Source organism: Mesoplodon densirostris, chromosome 13, assembly GCF_025265405.1.
Source record: "Mesoplodon densirostris isolate mMesDen1 chromosome 13, mMesDen1 primary haplotype, whole genome shotgun sequence".
In the NCBI taxonomy this organism is placed as follows: Eukaryota; Metazoa; Chordata; class Mammalia; order Artiodactyla; family Ziphiidae; genus Mesoplodon; species Mesoplodon densirostris.
The window spans coordinates 3,249,653-3,272,801 of record NC_082673.1 but is presented as its reverse complement, the minus strand read 5'-3'; the positions used below and the strand labels follow the sequence as shown (position 1 = coordinate 3,272,801).

The following is a 23,149-nucleotide window of genomic DNA, read 5'->3' as shown; positions in this document are numbered from 1 at the left end:
CGTACTCTAAGCCCCGCGTACTCCGAGCCCCGCGTACTCCAAGCCCCACGTACTCTAAGCCCCGCGTACTCTAAGCCCCGCGTACTCTAAGCCCCGCGTACTCTAAGCCCCACGTACTCTAAGCCCCACGTGCAAAGCCACAGAGGCTTGTTCAGTAAACCTGGCAGAGCTGGGAAGCAGCTTGGGCTGAGAGTCATTCCTTTGCTTGTGAAATGTTAAACCCCAGCAGGACCCAGTTTTAGCTCCAGCAACACGAGCAGTGAACAAAAGGAACTTTATATGTAAGCTTTGTATACAAGGTTGTAGGAAATGGTGAAACACCGGAAGTTTTCAGGAAGATAAATCGCGAACGCAGACTGCTCTGAGATGCTGAAGCAGGCACGGTGCTGGGGGAGCAGACTGTGGAGTACTTGCTGTCTCTGCGTAGTGATGAAAAGGATGCACATTCTCATTATTACATGACTCTGATTCTTCCATATTGGGGACCCAGTAAAGCTAATTTGTCTGTAACCTGGACCCCTTGTGCAGGGCCCTGGGAGGGGGGCCTTTCTTCCATGGCTCGGTGAAGTTGCTGTTCGGTTAAATCTCTCTGCAGGTACGGGGCTGGAGCGCTGCAAGGGTCCCTTTCTCCGTCGGTTAGCGTCTGCTTTCACAGCCGTCCAGTGGGGACCCAGAGGGTTATGCAGTCTCCCCGCAACCGCCCCCCTCCCCCGATTTTGCTGTCGAAATCTCATATTTTATTGGCTTGTAATTACGCTAAGAGACGAAATAATGGTGACTCCCCCTCCTTTGGTTGCTGGTTCAGGACTGTTTGCATCATGTTTTCCTTCATGTGCCGCACGTAACTGGTTAGTAACCAGCAGAATATCGAAATGTTAGTCGCATCAGTACAGTACCTGTTCATATTTCCATGGCTGTTTTAGACATTATACTGCAAATTCCAGATGTGCACATCCTTTTTTGATATTGCTGTATATTTACATATAGTCTTGGTTTAATAGAATGAAACTAATTCAACATTTGCTGTAAAAGATAGTTTTGGTTCCATTTCTTTACTCTTAGCATCTATTATAAAATGAAGCATAGAACTAGAAAATTTTGCTGTAGATATTATTGTGTGAGACTTTAGAGTTAAAAAAAACAGTTCGTATTTAAAGAAGGTGTCATAAGTCGATATTGATATTTCAGAATTGTACCACGCACAGCCCTGGATTTAGCATCATCACGATGACACTAATACAGAAAAAACGGTTGTGGCTTCCATGGTTGGTATTTGGAGGCCGGGGAGCTATTTTGTAGCAGACTGACTTCAATTCATTTTAATGGTTATTCTGAGAATCTATCAAATGACCCATGAAAATTTTTTAAATGTATTAAGGATGAAATCGAATGATACTCTCTATTGGGACTAATTTTTTAGACTGTGTATTTACTAATATTTCCAATTCCAAATTATCTTTAAATTATGTGTTTTACGCAGTTTTTACGACTGTCAGGACACCACAGTGTGTAATACATTTATATGTACTGATATGGAAAGATTCCCATGATATTATATTATTCAACGCAAACAAATTGCACGTATGCACGATGTTATCTCGTTTTTGAGAAACCAGACTGTCCACACGTAGACGTGTCCTTCCTGTACATGTAGGAAAAGCCCGAAGCGCCTGCTCCGCACTGCTGAGAGCGTTCCTCTTGCCTCCACGCTTGTCTGTCGGGCCGCCCTTCCGTCAGGTGGCCCGTCTGGTTGCCGGCGAGGCATTCATTCAGGACGCCCTGGACCTCCATGGAAAGGTTCTCTTTCGGGGAGTGTAAGGAAGATGGCTGACCTACTCTTCTTTCCTTCTTTTTCTCTTTTTCTTTTCTTCTTGAAAGAGAAAGAGGAGGATCAGACGGGAATAAATCTGATCTGGGGAGGTTGAAGCCCAGTTTGCAGTCCCTGGGTAACCCGGACAACTCCATTTGTGGTGAACATTACTAGTTCCATTGATGTAGCACCCGTGGCCCTCACTGAGGTCCACCTGCTGAATTACAATTTGCAGAATTGCACATCAGAAGTTTTCCTGATCCTTGTTCTTTATGAAGCTTTTGGTCCACCTTGTCCAGCGTCATCCACATTTCCTGTGTTCTGCTAGACTTGAAAGCAACTTGAGGGTCTTTGTACTCCCAGCACCTGGCATGGTGTCTGGGTTATGTCGGGTGTTCGATAAAAGTAGGGTGAATAATGACTGGCTTTGTTCAGTTTGGGAGGGCAGAGTTGTTATCTGGGGCTTTCCCCTTGGTCTCCCCAAGTAGGGAAGCTGATTCTGAGTTTTGAATGGATTAGACCCGTTGACAGTAAGCTGGAGTGACTGACCTGGTCATTGTGGTGGTAATCTCTCAAAGAGGAAATTACAAATTAATCTCCAATGATAAATGATAGACACTTTTTTGTGAGTATGAGAGATGCTTTCTTGTTTTTATGGGCATGAAAGGACAGTTGTAACACCTGTATGTCTGGGAATAAATGCAGCGGAATCAGTATTTTTAAAAATAAGTCTCTCCTTTCCTCCTCATTTATAGCTGACTTTATCCCAGGAGGATCCAGAAGAAACAGATGTCCTTTCATGATGTGAGATTATCCCCCCCCCAATAAGATAATTCACACCACTTGATAGTGCAGAGCTCTGTTAGTTCAAGGCAGGGAAGGGAAGACTGTGGGCCACCAGTGACTAGGGAAGACTTCCCAGAGGGGCTTTTTTTTTTTTTAAAGATTTTTTAAAAATTATTTATTTTATTTATTTTTGGCTGCCTCCGGTCTTAGTTGCAGTGCACGGGCTTCTCTCTAGTTGCGGCCTGCAGGTTTTCTCTCTCTGGTTGTGGTGCGTGGGCTCTGTAGTTTGCGGTACGCGGGCTCAGTAGTTGTGACACGGTGGGCTCAGCTGCCCCGCGGCATGTGGGATCTTTGTTACCAGGGATCGAACCCGCATCCTCTGCATTGCAAGGTGGATTTTTTTTTTACCACGGGACCACAAGGGAAGTACCCAGAAGGGCTTTTGACCACAGTTGGATGAGTAAAGTTCAGATGAGACGAAATGGGGCGAGTATTTTATCTGGTAAGACTATGTATAGCTAAAGTGAGAGTGTGGGTTTCGTGTAGGAGAGTAGCTGGAGATACTTTTAAGAAAGACAAACTGGGGTTGATTATGAAGTCCTAGAGTATTGAAGATTACGTAAAATTACAGTTGGCACCATTTTAGAAGCTTTTATTATATTCCTTACACCATAACCTGAAATGCATTATTGCCATCCCTCTCGTACACTCTGCAGAAGGTGTGATTTCAGTTCATAAACGGATGTGCAGAGGGGCACTGAGGGTGGGAGAGCTGGCCCTCAGATACAGGGGGCTCTTGCCGTTTTCCTGCGAATCTGGCTTCAGGCCAGAGCTGTGGCTCCACGCGTTTGATGGGGCAGGCAGAAGATGAAGTTCAGGGAGGCTGTCTGTGTACCGAACTGCGTCCTGCACCCAGGTCACAGACGGCGGGGCACGGTGGGCCGCTGGTGTGCCAGCTGCTCTGGCAGCAGTGAGGCTCCGGGGTGGAGGGGCGAGGCGGTGTTGCCCGCAGTGTTGTAAGTGGAGGGTGTGTTCAGGAAGGGCTGGAGCCGGATGAGGGGAGCTTCCAGGCTCTGAAAGAAGGGTGATGTCGTCGGAGAATGAGGGGTTGGATTATAAAGGGAAAGAGGGACAGGATTTAGACAGAAGTAACTGAAGTCTTGGGTAGCAGGAGAACCATCGTTTTGTTCACAAAAGAACTTAGGGAATAACTTTAAAGGAAAAGCACTGAGTTGAAATGTAGACATGTTGAGTTTGAGGAACAGTGTGGATTCTGACTGGAGACAGTTAGCAGCGGCCAGGCGCTGGTCCTGAGCTGAGGACAGAGGTCTGGGAGAGTTAATTGTCTTGCACGCGGTTTGCATAACCCTCCTGTGTATGTATAGATTCTTCTCTGCATTCTCACAACCTGTGAGTTGGGAAGTCTCCTTCCTTTTGGTATCAGAACAATTCAGGTTAGTTGAGGTCCATCAACATCACACAGTCGGTAGTGGGGACGGGACTTGCACGTAGGTCTTCTGACTCGTGATCTCACGTTCCTTTCACAGTTCTCTTCTCCCTCTTATGTGCACATCAAGACAGTGACTGAAACTTGAATGGCCATCTAGGGAAGTGTGCAGAGTAAGTGGGGTGGGTCTCCCTGGGGCCCGATTGGGGGCCAGCCTGGGACCAGCAGGTGGGGAGGGTTGTCTTGTGTCTTAGGTGGACCAGCTCTTATAGGGCAGTATATTCAGGTCCTTTATTTCTTTGGAACGTGTAGAGTGTTGTCTTTTTTTCTTTTTCAAAATGGAAGCAAGTATTTTTAACCCCAGATTATAAATGTGATTTTAAAGACACCAGAGAGCGTGAAAGTCCTGCATCCAGAGATAGCCTTTGTTAAAAACACTGACGTTACGTTGTTCCAAACTTTTTTTTAATGCTTGTGTCTGAGTATATATCCTTCAGTTAATAAAATAAAAATAAAATCCACAAACAGAATCACATGATATATTCTGCAACTTGCTTTCTGTAACTAAATGATAAATATATCTCTAATCGATGGGTCTAGATCTAATGAACATTTTAAAATGTCTGAGTAATGTCCCATTATATAGTTGAACTGTAATTTATTTGACCGGCACCTATGATAGTCATTGTTCTGATGTTTCATTGTTAATAACGGTGTAATGGAAATCATTGAATATTTACCTTTGTACACTTGCCTGGTTATCTGCTTCAGACACCTTTCAGGAAGTGGAATTTCTGGTTTGCACATTTTAAGTTTTGGTGCATATCGCCAGACTAAATCTCCTTACCAGGTAGACCAACCTGTATTCTTGTCGGACCTGTGCCAGTGTGCTCACTGTTACCTTGTCAGCAGTTTTATTCATTAATCATTAATAGTAATCTGAAGTGTAAAAATGGTATTTCAATAGACTTTGTTTGTCTTCATGCTGTGGATAGCCATTTAGTATAATACTTTGTTTGAACAGTTTTTACTTTCTCTCTGTTTGGATTTCTCCTATTGTGTATCTGTGTATATGTGTTTAAAGATATGTTTGAATCTCTTCTGTTCCATGTGTTATCTATTAATGGGCCAGAATCCTAGTTTTAATCGCTGTTATAGTATGTCTGATGTGTTTTGATCAATGTTCTTTCCTACAGTGTCTCAGTATATGTACAGCAGGCTGGTAAGTTGTATTCTCAACCGACAGAAACTAAAGACAGTGTTTATGCAAAGGGCCACATAATTTTAAGAAAATTTTGTGTCAGTGGTTGAGTTACTAATCATTTGATTTTTTTAAAAAATCTAATATTGGCTTATTTTCTTTCTTTTTTAAAAAATTTATTTTTATTTTTGGCTGCATTGGGCCTTCGTTGCTGTGTGTGGGCTTTCTCTAGTTGCGGCGAGCGAGGGCTACTCTTTGTTGCAGTGTGCGGGCTTCTCACTGCGGTGGCTTCTCTTGTTGCGGAACACGGGCTGTAGGTGTGCGGGCTTCAGAAGTTGTGGCAGGTGGGCTCAGTAGTTGTGGCACGTGGGTTCAGTAGTTGTGGCTCGCGGGCTGTAGCCCGCAGGTTCAGTAGTTGTGGCGCACGGGCTTAGTTGCTCCGCGGCATGTAGGATCTTCCCAGACCAGGGATTGAACCCGTGTCCCCTGCATTGGCAGGCGGATTCTTAGCCACTGTGCCACCAGGGAAGCCCCTGACCCTTTGGTTTTAATTTAGAATTGCGTTGTGTTAACTTGTGTAATATTGAGTATGATTTCATCTTGTAGAAGTTAATAAAAAGTTTATATAAAAAATGAACATGCCAAATTTTAGAAAATCTTAACTGGTGGAAAGTAATGTTACTTTATGAACTAAGCTTATATTTTATATGAGGCACATAAAGTTAGTTTCTAATTCCTCAAGCAGCAGTTGGCTTCTGTGCTGGTACTTTATAATTAATTGCATGTAAGGAAGGATGTCTGTGACCTCTTTGCTTACAAAATGGAGGCAATGAAATGATAGGAGCAAGGGCACGAAAGGTGAAGCTTATTCCTCCCTGTTCAGGAGGTCGGCGTAAACGGTGTGCAGCTTTATGTAGCGAGCCGTAGAAAGGCGATGCTGGAGTGTTAGTCCAAGGAATTTAGATGATTGAGTAGATGTCATCAAGTGTTTTTAGTTTGGGGAGAATTACAGTGACATTAAAATGAGACCTAAGATTGCGTAGTTGGTGATGTCCTCCAGGATGGCTTTGACATGACTGCTGCGGGTAGAAGGAACTGAGCTAGGCTGTTGGCCCAGGTGTGCAGTAGTAGCGCTGAGTTAGATTGCTTCCTGGGAGTAAAGTGGAAAGAGGGGCGCACAGACTTGGGGCTGTTAGGTCTGCGCCAGGGAGTGCTTCTTCACATAAGACGTGTTAAGCCAAACTGGTCACCACCGGTAAAACCAAAGAGGTGGGTAGGAGGGGTAGTTACAAAGAGAAGGATATGTTTAAGGTAGAGGTGGTTATTACTGTTTTGTTTTTTTATTAAGGAACCTTGGAATATGTTGGCTGCTAAAGAAACTACCAAAAATTAGCTACTTGGATGTGATCTCTCTCAGTTACTATTTGAACTCTGCTTTGCTAGTAGTGGAGTTTTTGTTTGTGAGGACCTATTCACTCAACAGATAATCTTGAGTACTTTGTGTTATGTCACAAGGTATTTCCTGTCCCTAGGCAGCATTTTGGAGTATTTACTGTGGAATATGCTCTTTTGTGGGGATTATTTTACTTGTTTTCTACAAAAGCGGTATGAGGCAGGTATTGCTAATATCCCTACTTTACAGGTTAGGAAATGGAAATTTAGCTGGGTGTGCACTGATGAGGACGTTGGGGTTTTTTTTGTTTTTAACTCTGTTTACTTGACAGTGAAGCCATGTGGCTCATGGATTGGCTGGAGAAGATGTAACTCAGTAAAATTTTATAACTTTGATTTAGATTAAACAAAATTGGTCTTTATATAGGTCTTATGACATTTCTTTTAAAATAATTTAAAATATTAGCATGAATAAATATATTTTGTTCATTCTGTTACCCTTTTTAGAACATTTAATTTTATAACCCATACTTTTCAGTTAGAATCTGATCAGAGCTTTTATTTCGCTCACATACACATTCCTATTTCCACTCCCTTATTATTGTGTCCAGTCTACAGATTATGAAAAAAATAAAATTAAATGTAGAAATAAAATCTTTCCTCTACCAAACAAACTTCCTTGCTGTGAAGCTGTGACATGTTCATCTAAAAATTAGTAATACAAGGTTGAAGTTACAGCTCAAGATAGAAATAGATTGTTTTAAAGGACTTTAGTCTTAGAGGAGCCAAGGTAAAGGAGAGAGAACTTGAGATCAGGCAGCTTTATGAGGAAGTGCAGGTGGTGGAAAAGCAGGGGTCTCTGTGATACGCCTGGGCTTGGACTGGGACAGAGTGCGTGCGTGAGAGTCACGGGACATCTTTCTCGTTTACTGTTTATTCACATCTGGCTCTTTGAATTGTTAGTTACATCTTGTTACCCCTGCAAGATGGTACACCCTGCAGGACAGAGACTCAATTTTGTCTGTTTCCATGTACACAAAATTTACCTTATAGAACCTCCCTCGAGTAGGTCGGTACTGTGGGTGTCGTCCAGGGTGTCTTTCCTCTCAGGGCAGTGACAGGTTTGGGGAACTCTTAACTCAGAAGTAATTTCATTTTTCCTGTCTGTAGTTTGAGAATAAGAAAGCCTGGACTGACCTTTATACTATATATCGATCAGGTGTTGGTGCCCAATGGAAGTTTGGTTTGTATGTTTCTGTATATTTATGCTTACTGGTAGGAAGTTATGATTTTCATTTCACTGGCAGTTGTTACTGTTCCTTTTAGGTAGTGAAGCATAATATTTATGCCTTGCCGTGGACACAGTGGCCACAGAGCCCCTCTGTACAGGCATTATTTATATATTTTGCTCATTTTCATGGATTGGCTGTGAATATGATATGCTGAGAGCTGATAGGAGATGCTGGGTCCAGACTTACTTGAAAGTGGGATGAAGATTGCCTTGGAGAAATTGTGGAAGAGAAAATTTCTTAGCTCTGTCTTACCACAGTGAAAGGCTGCTCCAAAAGTGTTTCAGTGACTTGTATCCATCAACATGAGAAAGGATGACCAAAAGGTCTGGGGGGAATTAAGTTTGTGTCCAGCATGAACGGTGGGAGATCAGGTTCATAATTTCTGGTGTGCGTGTAACCCTCGCACAGGCATATGTGTCCTTTTGTTCAGTAGTTATCTCATGGCCAATCTTGGTTCATGTATGTGTCCCCCCCTCACTTCCCCTTGTCTCACTACTTTGATCTTGAAGAACAGATATGCCCCGGATAGCTCTGCAAGGAAGATATTATCTCTGCTTTTGAGATGAGAGAGGTGTGTGTTTATTAAAGTTTTACTTACCTATCCCAGGAACACCGGTTGCTTTTCAGGAAGGTCATAATTATTTATAGTAGATTCCCACCTATAATATATGAATGCTGAATGTCTTGTGTGCTTTAATAATTACCAGTCTTTTGATGATCTTATCTATCCCCCGTGTAGCTAAACTCTCCCCTCCCTCCCTCTCTTCCTTCCTTCTTAAATTTGTTTTTGCTAGACTATTTTAGAACATCTCAAATATCATTTTACACATGAATATTTTTAGAACTAAATTATTTTTTACAACTATTATTTTATAACCAAAATGCTATTATCATCCAAAAAGAGGAATCGTAATTCTTTTTTTTTTTTTTTTTTTAGTTAATTAATTAATTTATTTATTTTTGTCTTCGCTGGGTCTTTGTTGCTGCCTGCCGGCTTTCTCTAGTTGCGGCGAGCGGGGGCTGCTCTTCCTTGCGGTGCGCGGGCTTCTCACTGCGGTGGCTTCTCTTGTTGCGGAGCACGGGCTCTAGGTGCATGGGCTTCAGTAGTTGTGGCTCACGGGCTCTAGGCACGCGGGCTCAGTAGTTGTGGCGCATGTGCTTAGCTGCTCCACGGCATGTGGGATCTTCCCGGACCAGGGCTGGAACCCGTGTCCCCTGCATTGGCAGGCAGATTCTTAACCACTGCGCCACCAGGGAAGCCCTGTGCAGTGGTTTAGTCGAATCTGGACTTAGATGGAGTGGTCCTCACAAGACCTCTGTCACTTGGGATACCAGCCACAGGTTTGGTGGTGCCCAGGACCACCCTCACTTCGCACCAGCTGACTGCAAAGTCTGGCGTTCCCCAAGCTTACAGAATTCAGGAAAGTGCTGTGTTTATGATTACAGTTCTATTATAGTGAAAGGATACACATTAAGATGAAAAGCAGACAGAGGCAGATCCGCACGGATGGGAGTCTGGAAGGGTTCCAGGCGCTGAGCTCTGGTGGTGCCCTCCACAGGGTCGAGGGAGGCTCCATGCTGCCCTCTCTGCCACAGCACAGAGTATGGCGCCCTGGGGCTTATCCGAGTCGTTGGGCAGAGTTGTAACTGAGTCTTCATCACCTAGCGCCCCGTGGCTGGCCTTTAGTCTCTGGCTGCTCCTGGAGGCCAGACACACATCTTTATTCCCCATTTCCTCTGGGGATCGGGACTGATGCCTTGTTTCCCAGCTGTACGCACAGTTGAAGGAATAAAACAGAAAAGAGTGAGCGTAGATGTTGGAATTGCTTTTACTTAAAAATAATGTGCTTTTTTTTTTTTCTTCTTTCGCTGTTCTTTCTGAAAGTAGATATCATGGAGTTTGTGTTTAGATATAAAATTTTCATGTTGCCCACTAAGATGTAAGCTTTATGAGAGAAGGCAATTTTATCATACTGTTTTCTCTTTATTCCCAAAGCCAAGAAAATGCATAGGATGTACTAGAGTCTCAGGTGAATTTTCATTGAATGAATGTTATTCATTGACCTGGGTTCAAGACTCTGGAACGTTTATTTACTAAGTTTCTGCCTTCGGCAAGTTGAGGAACCTCTGAGTCTTTTTGTTCATCTGCGGAGGGGGACAAGTAATACTGTAGATACCTTACATGTTGTGCAAAGTGGGTGAAGTCATGCTGAGCATAATGACTGACTGGCATGTGGAGGCTCACTCCGTAAGTGCTAGCAAGGATTATTTCCTGTGCCGTCTCCTTAGGACAGTGGAATAAATAGCATTTGTGGTCCTGGCAGCCAGCAGCCTGACATTTGCACGCAGACCCTCAGTGCTGTGGACCCCGGAAATGATGACTGACTTCGCCAGCTGGGTTTTCTGCACACTGTTCAGGGGAGGCCCTTGGTGCGGGCTGACGGTGAGAATGCGGAGCGAAGATTCGGAAGGGGGCTCTGGTTCACGCTGCCGGTTTGATGGCTGTAAACCATAGTCAGGGGATGAAAACATGGGACACCCTATCAGTGCGGGTGGGCTTCGGAGCTGTTGAAATGAGCTGAATGCGCAGTGATGGGGTCGAGTGTGCCGAGACAGTGGAGTGGAGTTCTGCTGAGTTCTAGAGCCACTGACGTCAAAACTGTCCTTGAAGTTGGCTACATTGTTCATCCGGTGTGCAGACAGACTCGGTCTCAGATAAGCTTTGTTCAGGTTTTTGTCGGCGTTGTGAACGACTGCGGGTCACAGGTTGAGCTGCGGCTTCCGGTGAGCGCCCAGAGAGGACCGGTGTTTGTTTGAAGGATGCAGGAGCTGCTGCGGCTTGTCAGTTTCTCTCGTTTGCTGCAGGTGTTGTGGAGGAGGGCGGTGACACTGAGGTGTCGCTAATCTCTGATGCTTCTGATTGACTGAGAGTGAGGTCGTGAAAAGGAAAAGGAAAGATGGAGTGTTCCAGAGTGAAGGAGATTAAATAGATTTTACAGCTAAATGCCGCATATGGTCCTGAGTTGGATTCTGTATTGGGAGAAAAAAACTTTAAAGAATATTATTGGGGCAGTAATTTGAATATTGACTGTGAATTAGATAAACAGTAGTGATCAGTGATTTGATAAATGTACTTTGATTACATACAAGAAAATCCTTGCTGTTAGGAAATACACATTCTGAAATATTTATGGGTAAAGAGACATTCTATTCTGTCTTCAGATTACTCTCATAGTTCAGAAAAAATAGATCTAATATTTATATGTATCTAAAGAGAGAGAGGAAGAAAGAAAGAAAACCGTGCACGTAGCATGAACTGGTCCAAATGGTAAAGCAGTGGAGCACAGTGGGTGAATCTGGGCCAAGGGCAGAAGGGAGTTTTTTGTACTATTTTTGTTACCTTTTTTCTTATGTGTGAAACTATATCAAAACAAAAAAGATAAATAATATTGAAAAGGAAACAAAAAAAAACTTAGAATAATGTAGTGATTATTATAAAGACTTCCTGTCTAGTCTCAGAGAAATGCTGTGTCTTCCTGTAGTGCTTTCCCCGCCTTCCCAGGACAGGCTTCCTCTCACCCCCTGCTACCCTGTCTACATGGACCCGCACAGAGGCCTGCTGCCGTCACCCCCACCTGAAGTAGGTCCTCCTTCCTGCCCACTCTTCGTTCACTGTAATCATCACAACTGACATCTTGTTTGCTCTCTTCTTGTTTGATGCCTTTTTCTCCCTCAAGACGGTGGACTCCATCAGGGCAAAGACCACGTCTGTTCTGTTCACAGAATTCCCAGTCCTGGCCACATAAGTTCATAGACAATGGTTGGATTTGAATGGATGAATGAATGAATGAATGAGTGAGTGAATGAATGAGTGAGTGAATGAATGAGTGAGTGAGTGAGTGAGTGAGTGAATGAATCAATCATCTCCGCCACCAGTGTTCTTATACTTCTGTTTTAGTCACATACTTCAGCTACCTAATCTGTCGTGAAACAAGATGGCTCCTCTTCACCTGTAAGATAAAGTTTGTGCATTCACTGACATGTTTTAACTAATTTGCCCTTTTATCCATGAAACCTTCATTGACTGCAGTCATGTGATCCCCTGCTTATCTCTAGTTTCCTCTCTTGGTAACAGCTCAGGTCTGCATCCTTTTCCTAGGGATGCACCCCCTGGCTACTCTTTTCTTGTCACTCTGAGCGCCTTCCGTGTTTCCCTCTCACTCTCTACACACTTCTTAGACAGTATTGTGATTATGGCCATTCTGCCTACTTTTCTTGGCGGCAGATGTTACATTTTTTTTCATTGTTTCTATATCTTCGATGCTCAGCCCTTGAATGTACAGAATCTACGTATGTTGAGTACGTTTCTCGAGTGCTTGTCTTAGGCATTGCATTGGATGTTTATATATATATCGTGTTGCTTAATTTTTAAGCTCACTGGCTAAGATGAGTTTCCATTTTTTCTGGTAATTGAGGTTCACAGAAGTTCTGGGACTGTGCTGGTCTTATTTACTGTTACAGCCCACCTCTACCATAGTGCATGGCACGTAGTAGGCAACCTATGCATGAGTCAAGTCAAACTCACAAATAATCAGAGACAGGGTTTACATATAAAGTAATGAAATAATATTAGCAAGCATTTGAAAATAGGATGATGGCAAGGATACAGTGACCTTGTTGACTGGGTGCGTTGCCTGAGGAGTATAAACTGGTAAGAGAAGCAAGCCTAACAGCCTTAAAATCTTTGAATGCTTTGACCCAGCGATTTTACTTCTAGGAATCTACTTTATGGGAATAATCCTAAGCATAAGAAAAAAGATGTACCTGTGAGATTAAAAAACAAAAACCTGGAGATAGTAAATAGACTGTGGTCTATTTATTCACACATTGGAATGCTTTTTGGCCATCAGTATTGATGTTTATGAAGTATCTGTAATGGTGTGGAAGGATGGTTACTAAGTGATGGACAGGTAATTTAGATAAGTCAGGGTACACTGGATGATGCTCTGGTATGGAATTCTCATCTAAACTTTCAGTGATTTTTCACATGTTTTTCTCTCACACTACAAGCCCCGCAGGGGTGGGCAGGGGACCGTGCTTATTGTTACTACCCAGAGACCCAGCTCTGCTGCTTGGGATGCCCTGATAATCAGCTCTTTTTTATCACTTCAGTCTGTTGGCTTCCTAGTCACTCTCCTTCATTCATTAAAAGATTTGGTTCTACTGTAGTGTAACAGGAGCATATCTCTTCGTATAAATTAGGTATCTGTTTAGTTGGGCTGAGCCACTGGGGTTGCATTTGTAGAGTAGTTGCACCACCCATAATCGATAGTGGGGCGAGTGTGTTGGTGGTGGGTGAAATGCAGCCTTACTTATCCTTGGTGGAGATAAAGAGCCTGTGGTCAGTGCCCCGCGTGTGACTTCTTAGCAGTCTTCATAAGGATATAGAATAATCCTTTACTGGTGTAAGATTAATCACTCATTTTATTGAGAAAGTATTTTAGAGCTAGTTCCCAGGAATAGGGTCCTTGCTTTAAAGAAGCTTGCCGTTCAGTAGATGTGAGAACTCTGTAAAGAAACATCACAATATATGCAGCGTAGAAGCGCACGTGGAGTACATAGTCAGCACGGCTAACAGCAGGATTGTGTGATTAACTTTGTGAAAGACTGTGGTGGGGGCAGGGGGAGGGTGACCACAGCCAACCAAGGAAGGAGGCTCCAGGCTGGGGAACAGCCCTCACGAAGGCTCAGAGACTCGAAAGGGCTAGTTTTGTTCAGGAAGTTAGGCAGGGTGGTATCTGGGAGTGACAAGCTGCGGAGGGGTGGGAAAGGGTGGGGAGGCTGAGGGTGGAGAGGAAGCAGCCACGCAGTGTCTGCTGTTTTCCTGGATGTTACCATCGTGGTTAGAGACTCGAGAAGATGGAATTGGACCGTCTGGGTTTGAGTCCTCACTCATTATCCTGTGACATTACTGAAGCCCTTAATTCTTAGTTTCCTTGTCTATAAAGTGAGGACGATGATAGTATCTACCGTAAAGGATTCTTGTGAGGATCCAATGAAAACGTTTCATTTAGTAAAGTGTTTAGAACAGTCGCCTGGGACAAAGTAAATCCTTATGAACGGTGGCCGCTGCTATAAAGGTCATCCTGACCCTGGTTGGTGTCCCGGAGCAGAAGGGTTGAGAACAGCCTCCCTGAGGGCAGTGGGAGGGTATATGCGGGGGGGGGGGTCAAGGAGGTGGGGAGCCGGTTGAGAAAGTCCAGAGTTAGCGAGGGCTTGAGTAGCCACAGGAATAGGGGTAGGTAGCGTAGATAACGCGTCAGAACCAAGCAGACGTGGATCGTTCCTGACGTTTATGGATCCGTGAGGAAGACGGAAGACGTAGGACAGTGGGTGAGCGTCGGCTCCATCGACAGAGAGGAGCGGAAATGGACAGCGAGTTTCAGGTGGCAGGGCGGATTCCGGAGGGCTTGCGTGAGGACTCGGGGCCAGGGAGTGAGTCAGGCTGGGTTCGGTGGTTGGCAGTGGTGCCTCTACAGCCCTGGGGGGCGGTGACGTCCTCAGCCCTGCCCAGCACTGTCCTGTGAGGCCCCTGCGGTGTGAGCACCGTGTCACCCGTCGCTGAGGAAGAATGACCACGATCTTCGCTGTTTAAAACGGCACAGACGTATTATTTCACGTTTGTGGGCACGGCTTGGCTGGGTCCTCCGCTTCACGGTCTCTCACAAGACTCCAGTGAAGGTCTCGGCCCGGGTGGGGTCTTGTCTGAGGCTCAGCAGGAATGATCCGCTTCCGAGAGCTCGCTGTGGTTGTCAAGAGCCGGCCGGTTCCTCGCAGGCTGTCGGACTGATGCCCTCAGCTTCTTGTGGGCTGTTGGCTTCGGTTTCTTGCCACGTGGGCCTCTCCCTATGACAGCGCATTCCATGGAAGCTGGCAAGAGGGAGGTCACGGTCCTGAGTAGCCATCATGTAAGTGACACCCCATCACCTTGGCCGAGTCTCAGTGGTTAAAGCAGATCACAGGCTCCGCCCACGTCCAAGGGGACTTGGGGAAGCCGCGGGGCTGGCTCAGAGGCCCAGTGCTATGGGCACCATTTTATTCCCGTCTTACAAAAGAAGAAACTGAAACCGTTAAGCATGCAAGTAGTGGGGCCGTTATATTTTAAGGACTGAAAAACGGCTCTACGCTTTGACAGTGTCGGGGAGTTCTTTGGGGACTTTTGTCTGGTGTCTTTTTAATGCAGTGCTGTAGGTCAAGGTCATGTGCTTGGGGTTCAGTGAATGTGCAGGTGGGAAGAGAAGCTGAGTAGAGATTACTCTTTCAGAAGGTAATGTTAAAAGGAAGAGCACATAACCGTTTTTATAGTCACATTGAATTATTTCTCTCTATAATCAGAAATTTTTCTTTTCCAGTTCACTGAGTTTAACCAGTAATGCCATTCAGTTGCCAATATCAAGCAAAGCAAACATAAGCCACTTTTAATCTGCTTTTTAAGAAAAGTGGTAATCCTTTTCACAGTGCCTGACGGTAAGTCACAGTTCCTGCCTTTATAATGGAGTTTTGATCTAATGCATTTAAAATAGCGATTTTGGAAACAATTTTAAAGCCTTATTTGTTTTTTCTTCCCTCATAATTCTGCTCTAAGCTCATGTGGAGAGAGCGTAAAGAAAGATAACTACTAGTTTCTGGAAATGTATTTATCGTCATCTTTCATCACTTACATTGATATTGGGGGTTTTTACCTCCAGTTGTTAACAATAGAACGCTAGCTCTGGACATCTGTCCCTTTTATTTATAGACGAGGAAGCTTTATTTTATACATGGGGTTTTGACTTGGACAACTAGGTAATGGCAGGGTTGTTTTAAATATTCTGATTCCCAGACCTGTGCACTTTCTGCTGTTCCACAAAGCGATGAACTGTTAGGGCCAGAGTTTCTTCCGTCAAGTGTTTCTAACTCAGCGTGGAGGTGGAACGCAGAGTAAGAGGCACCTGGTGGAAGGAATAGGGGCTCCTCTTACTTGCCGTTAGTAAGTCTAACCTTAAGACTTTTTCATTGTTACAAGGAAGAAGCAGGGGGAGAACTTTTGGAGTTAGGAAGATGTTGGACCAAATTTTTAATTTTTATTTTTCTTCCTGACGTCGGGTGGTCCATGAGAGCAGTGTGAAATGTACACCACAGTGTTCTAACTACTGTCCTCTTTCTTCCTCAGAACAAATTGTTTTTCTTTATGATAGAAGTTACGCTCTCATTAGCCTCATTACTGTTCATTTTTGTTTTTTAAGCAACAAGTTTACTGAATTGTCCAGTTAGCCGTTCTAGACATCAAAACCTGTTCTGTTTTTTTGTTGCTTATGTGGTATAACTGTGCTCTGTCTTACACGAGCATAATTGTCTTTGTACTTGCGTTTGTAAATTGACCACTTTTCTTGTCTGTTTCTTTCAGTAATCGTATCAGAGTGAGGTATAAGCTCACAGAATCCAGAGAAATCATCATGAAGTTGTATGTATTTCTGGTGAACACTGGAACCACCCTGACATTTGACACTGAACTTACAGTGCAAACGTGAGCTGGGTTTCATGGATTCTCATCAGTTTTGCATTTTGTACATGTAAAAAGTTAAAGATTTGATTTTGAGAATACTATTCCTTTATTAAGTAAGAGTAGCAGTATGGCAAGTCTTAAGTTTTTTTATCCTCAGCATATTACGTATACAGTTGTCATCTTTCTCTAAAGTGCTAATGATAAATTTGTTAAGTTGTGCTTTGTTCTGTTTGCGTGACTATATTTTTCAGAGTAAACATACTGATTTCAAACCAAAGCTCAGGATGCTGCTGAGGGGGTTATTGCTAGCTACATAAACCAGCATGTACCAGTCCTATGGTTTTTCGTCATTGTTATTATTATTTTATGTGAATAGAGTCAATAGTGTTTGTTTTGTTTGCTAATGATAGAGTAAAATTTCGAATTAATCTTATTTTTTTAATGGAATTATGAAATTATTTTTTTGAAAGTTCTCGTTTTTATAAAATCTGATTTGACCTGTAAAGGAATGGTTTTTTGAAAGATTAGGAAAAGGAAGCAGTTTTCATACGGTGTAGACTTCATGTGTTTTGTGTAATGTGATGTGGAAATTTTAACACACATCCTTTGTTCTGAGGATTTTAACAGACCTGGTGCCAATTTGAGCATGTTCCTTTGCTACGTTATATAAAGATCACAAAAATAAATGTTTCTACTGCCTGCATTTCATAGGCTCACTTTTAGGTGTGGGACACGGGTGATCGTTGACCTTCTAGTTATTTATAATTGGCTGGTTGATTATGGAATCCAGCTGCAGAAACAAGAAGCTTGTAGTTTTTACTACTGTTTTGGGGGAAATTTTTAGAGTGAAATTCATTTATCTGTCAGGTATTTTTACATAGTGCCACTTGGATAATGAAAAAAGTTGTCATTGGGCAAATGTAAATAGCTGATGTTTTGGCCCCCCTGCCCCGCCTCTTTTAAAGTGTGGCTGACCTGAAGCATGCCATCCACAGCAAGTACAAGATCGCTATTCAGCACCAGGTGTTGGTGGTCAACGGGGGAGAGTGCATGGCTGCAGACCGGAGAGTGTGCACCTACAGTGCCGGGACGGTAGGTGTCCAGGGCCTTTCCTTCCATGCAGACGCGCTCCAGCTTCACGGAGGGGCTCGGGGCTTGTGGTCGCAAGGAATGTGTATCTGATTGGTGTATGGAGGGCAGTGTGCACGTTCAGTATTTGTAACATTTTACTTCCTTTTTTTTTTTTTTTTTTTTGCATTTTTACTTCTATAGGACACAAATCCAATTTTTCTTTTTAACAAGGAAATGATCTTATCTGAACGTCTACCTGCTATTCCTAAAACTACCTTTTCAACAGAAAATGACATGGAAATAAAAGTTGAAGAGTCCCTTATGATGCCTGCAGTTTTTCACACTGTTGCTTCAAGGACACAACTTGCAGTGGTAATTTGTAATATTTATTTATATCTAGTACAGTTTAAAATTAAAAATTGGCATTATTTAACAGAATAATGCCTTATTCACATGCTTGGTAATGTTTTTGTGGACTATTAGCTTACTAGGCATTGACGAATGATCTAAAAAATTGATTGCTTCTAAAAGCATTCAAGTCTTGGGCTTCCCTGGTGGTGCGGTGGTTAAGAATCCGCCTGCCAATGCCAGGGACACGGGTTCGAGCCCTGGTCCAGGAAGATCCCACATGCCACGGAGCAACTAAGCCCACGCGCCACAACTACTGAGCCTGAGCTCTAGAGCCCGCGAGCCACAACTACCGAGCCCACGTGCCTAGAGCCCATGCTCCGCAACAAGAGAAGCCACCGCAGTGAGAAGCCCGCGCACACAATGAAGAGTAGCCCCTGCTCGCTGCAACTAGGGAAAGCCCGTGCGCAGCAACAAAGACACAATGCAGCCAAAAATTAATAAATACAAAATAAATAAATTCATTAGAAAATAAAAGCATTCAAATCTAAATAGCAGAGTAGTCTAAATTATAGAAGAAACATGCCAAAAACATGAAAAATAACAAACTTTGAAAAAATATTTTGTGATTACTTTGTCTGGTTTTTAAATTTCAGGCATGTGCTTTGTAAGTCATCCTACGTTTGCAAACAGTTACAAGCTCTTAGAGTGGAACAACTGTCTTAAACATGGTTTGTTTACTCTTTCCTAGATGATGGTGTGCAGATAATGACTTCAGGACATTGCTTTGATCAGTGCAGTACTTACGTTTGAGTAGATAGACATAGGCACAGAGAGCTTAAAGAACTCTTAAGATTGTGACTCTTTCTCTCGTATCCATATTTAGGTCCTGGAGGAGCACCCAGTTTCTTCCTAATACATACCTCTTGTGTTGCTACTTGCAGTCCCCATGCATTGTTTCCCAGTCATTTGGTTTATTTTTTGTTTTTGTTTTTTTGTGTTTGTTTTTGACTTGCTGGTACTTTACTGTAATACTGGCTGTAAGCTATCAGTCGTGGGACACATTTTGCTTTCAGACATAAAAAAAATGTTATCTTTTAGAATCAACTGAAAAAGAGTATTTACCTTTTATAAAAATAAATTAATGAAGTAAACTATTAAGTAGTAATATTTGCGATTTTTAAAGAAATTTCAGAGCAGGTTGTTTTAATGTAAGTACATACATTTGTGAAACTATACCATTTTTCACACAGGATACAACATAAAAAGAGAATAACCCCATCTTTCTGGAATATGCTTAATAAACATTAAAGAGTCTGGAAATAATTTTTAGAAAGCAAAATTATTTTTAAAAAGACAAACTCTTTAAACGGAATTTATGTAATAGAGTCCTTTAGATTTGTTTTCTGATTATTGGTCTATAAATAAATTAATAAAACTAATAAAGATAGGTTACACAGTTGCATGCCACTTAAAAAGTAATAGTTTTGATTGAATTGAAAAATATAGATACTACATGCTAATAGAAAAATGTAATATTAGATATAAAAGTTAAAGGCTAACCAAATAGGATGTATAATTGTTAAGTGATAAGAGTAAGAAATCAAAAGAACAAATAAAACTTGATAAAAAGATTTAAAAATCAAACAGATGAAATGAGAGAGAGGATTAGTGTAGCAGCAAACAATCTTTTCATTATCTGGTGATGCCAGGTGGCAGGTTAAAGATTGTAAAGGTTTAATCCAGGCATGGATTAAGTCAAGTAGGAAAGGGAAGGGGGTATAATGAGTAGCAGAGAAGAGCTAGGAATGGATACTATCTTCATTAAACTAGCAAAAATCTAGATAGGATATACTAGAAATAATAAAGTGAATACTAAACATAAAAGAGTGAGATTAATACAGTCCAGTGTTTGGTTATTAATTAGCCAACTTTTCTCTTACTAAAAGAAATTTTATGGTATGATCAAAACAGAAAACAACTATGCCATCACAAGAAATACTGCTAAAACAGGTTGCTAAAGTATGAGAAGAAAGATATGCACGGAACTAGTAGATAGTGGTTGTTAAAAGCATTCAACAGAAAAAAGTGAAATTAATAATAAAAGATTTAATTTATGAAAAAGACAAGCCACATCTGTATTTGCCTGTCAACACAGGCTAAAGATAACAATATTAATCCCAGGAGAACTTTTAATATAATGACGTACGTCAGTGTTCATAGCAAATGGTGGAAACAGCTCAAATGTCCAAGCGGATGGATACACAAAATGCGGTATATTTGTACAGTGGGATATCATTCAGCCTTCAACAGGAAGGAAATTTGTGATATGAGCTACAAAATGGAGGAACCTTGAAGACAGTATACTAAGTGGAATAAGCCAGACACGAAAGGACAAATAGCGTATCATTCCAGTTATATGAGGTCCCTAGAATAGTCAAATTCATAGAGACAGACAGTAGAATAGACGTTACCAGGGACCGAAGAGTGAGGGGAATGTTGAGTTAATTGTTTAATGGATGCAGAGTTCCAGTTTGGGATGATGAAAGAATCCTGGAGATGTGTGGTGGTGATGGTTGCCCAGCAACGTGAATGAGTTCATGGTACTGAGCCATACACTTAAAGATGGGTTGAAACGGTAAAATTTAAGTGTGTTTCACCACAAAAATTTTTTAAGGGAGATTTTAATACATTTCTCTCATAATCAGAAGGATCTTGCGGACTAGATTGAATTCTCTGAATCCTAAAAATATAGAATATACTTTTTTCCTTATAGATAAAAACCCAGAAGAGTATCAAAAGACTAATATATTAATAGCAAAAAGCAGATGTTATGGGGATGCAAGGATGGTTCAGTATTTGGATATGTATTAATATAATTAATTGCCTCAATCACTAATACTTTACAGGAGAAAACATAGAGCATCATATTAATGTTGTCTGGAAGAGGCATGTGTTAAAACTCAGCAGCTGTTCCTGATTAATTAAATAGCCCTAGAAGGGAGCAAAATAAATGTAACACAGACTTGACCAAATACAAAAAGATAATCAGCTTTCAAGTAAGTGAAAAGCTAGAGTCACTTGCATAAATCAGAATAAACCTGTTCAGTATTCTTTTGGAACTTCTGGGAAATATACTGAAATAAAAAAAATCAAGTAAGTGGTGAAGTTAATGGAAAAGAAGCGAAAAACATCCATTTTAGGTGATATGATTGCATATTTGGGAAATTTGAGAGAATTTAATAAAAACCCACTGGAAGGAATTGTAAGGTTGATTGGGTGTTTGATAAATATATAAACATCATTCCTATTTCTCTGTATTGGCACTACTTTAGAAGAGAAATGGGAAATATATTGCATTCTCAATAGCAACAACAACAAAAGTCTATAAAGTTCCAGAACATAAAAACTTATTATGTTTTTAATCTTTAAAAAAAAATTTATTTTATAATGGAACATAGTTTATTAACAATAAAACATAATCAAATGAAAAGATATATTCTTAATGTTCATGATCATATTCTAATTACTATCTGTTCACTAGCTTAATTAGTTAATTGCTATGATGAAGCATTTTTGCTTTGGGGGTGTGAGGGAAATTTGGTTGTTTTGTTTGTTTTATTTGTTTTGCATAAAATGGATATTAAGTTTGCTTGGAAGGATCACTGTCCAGGAATAGCTAAGAAAGTGATGAGAAAGAAGAATGGGAAGTGGAGGGAAGAATGTACCTCTCAGATTGTAACATTCACCCAAAGCTGCTCTAACCAAGATAGAGACCCACAGTCAAACTGTCCATCACGTCAGCAATGAGAGGTTCGGTTTTTTTTTTTTTTTTTTTTTTTGCTCCACCACTGGGTTTGTGGGATCTTAGTTCTCCCACCAGGGATCAAACCTGGGCCCCCAGCAGTGGGAGCGCGGAGTCCTAACCACTGGATGCCAGGGAAGTCCCGAGCCTCTTGTTTTTTAACCATCTAGAGCATGGTCTCCAGAGTCACGTTTCCCAGTTACTTGTGTGACCTTGGACTGTTGTCTTTACTGCTAGTGAAATTAATAATAGAGTGTTGTTTATTGATAAACATTTGAAAATGGACATATCACAATTATACATTCATAATTACTAGTGCAGTTTCACAAAGTGAACACAAATTCTAAAATACGGTGTCACCCCAAAAGCCCTACTTCATGCTTTCTCCCTTTCAGGACCCATTATTTCTTTCATGAAGTTAACCAATATCCTGACTCCTAAAACGGTTTGTTTTCTTTTGTGTCTGGCCTCTTGGACTCAGCATTATGTTCCTGAGACTTGTTCATGTAATTGCGTGTGTTAGTGGTTTGTATTCATTGCTGTGTAGTATTCCACCATAGAAAGTTCACAGTTTTACTTTTGATGGTTGTTGCTGCGTTGCCCTGCGTGGACCTCTGGCCGCATTTACTCCCAGGAGCAATGAGTTCCTCCTCATTATCACGGCAACAAGCAGGAGCCAGAAATGGAAACTTTCCTGTAACAGTGCTTCCTTTGACATGAGTTCAGAGCACATTCACACATGTTCATAAGTACACATATGCAGACATGCACACAAACATTACCTTCTTTTACCGATTATTTCTTCTTTTCCAATATAGGAAATGTATGAAGTTGCCAAGAAACTTTGCTCTTTCTGTGAAGGTCTGGTCCATGATGAACATCTTCAACACCAAGGCTGGGCTGCAATCATGGCCAATCTGGAGGATTGTTCAAATTCCTACCAAAAGCTACTTTTCAAATTTGAAAGTATTTATTCGAATTATCTGCAGTCCGTAGAGGACATCAAGTTAAAACTTACTCAGTATGTATGCCATTAAAATGGATAATAAGATGTTTGTTTAAAATACCTTTGCAATTTATCAGTAGTTTTAGTAACAGTAATTTCGCTTCTAGTAGGCCATATATTTATTATAATTGAGGTTCATGTTTTTGAGACTTTTATACTGACTTTTATGGGCTGTAAAATTTTTAAAATTATGGACAGTTTTATCCTCCATATATTTTATGGATCTGCCATGTTTCTTTTTCTTGTATTTTCTCAAAATACTTTTGAAATCACTTAGAAACCAGGAACCTTTGTCTCTTGCCTTGCTACCAGTTTTACAATAAAGTAAAGCAAAATGCAGAAATAACAATCTAATGGGAGTGGAAAAGTTTTCAAACATTAGGCAGTCAAGGAAAACTCTATTTTTCTTTTTAAATATTGCCATATGATGAAGGCTTGCTGAGGTG

The 23,149-nt window shown here is 41.7% G+C and overlaps 1 protein-coding gene across 2 annotated transcripts in view; it reads left to right on the top strand.

The window, feature by feature from the left end:
- Window positions 1-15,363: 15,363 nt before the first annotated feature.
- The window catches only part of RB1CC1 (RB1 inducible coiled-coil 1), a 41,980-nt gene continuing 34,194 nt past the window's right edge, over window positions 15,364-23,149 (top strand). For both annotated transcript variants that reach the window (XM_060115598.1, XM_060115596.1), the window contains exons 1-5: window positions 15,364-15,455; window positions 16,375-16,494; window positions 17,439-17,565; window positions 17,746-17,916; window positions 22,516-22,718. In XM_060115598.1, the coding sequence (XP_059971581.1) occupies window positions 16,424-16,494; window positions 17,439-17,565; window positions 17,746-17,916; window positions 22,516-22,718 (572 nt within the window). In that variant the 5' untranslated portion in view covers window positions 15,364-15,455; window positions 16,375-16,423. The remainder of the gene's footprint in view (window positions 15,456-16,374; window positions 16,495-17,438; window positions 17,566-17,745; window positions 17,917-22,515; window positions 22,719-23,149) is intronic.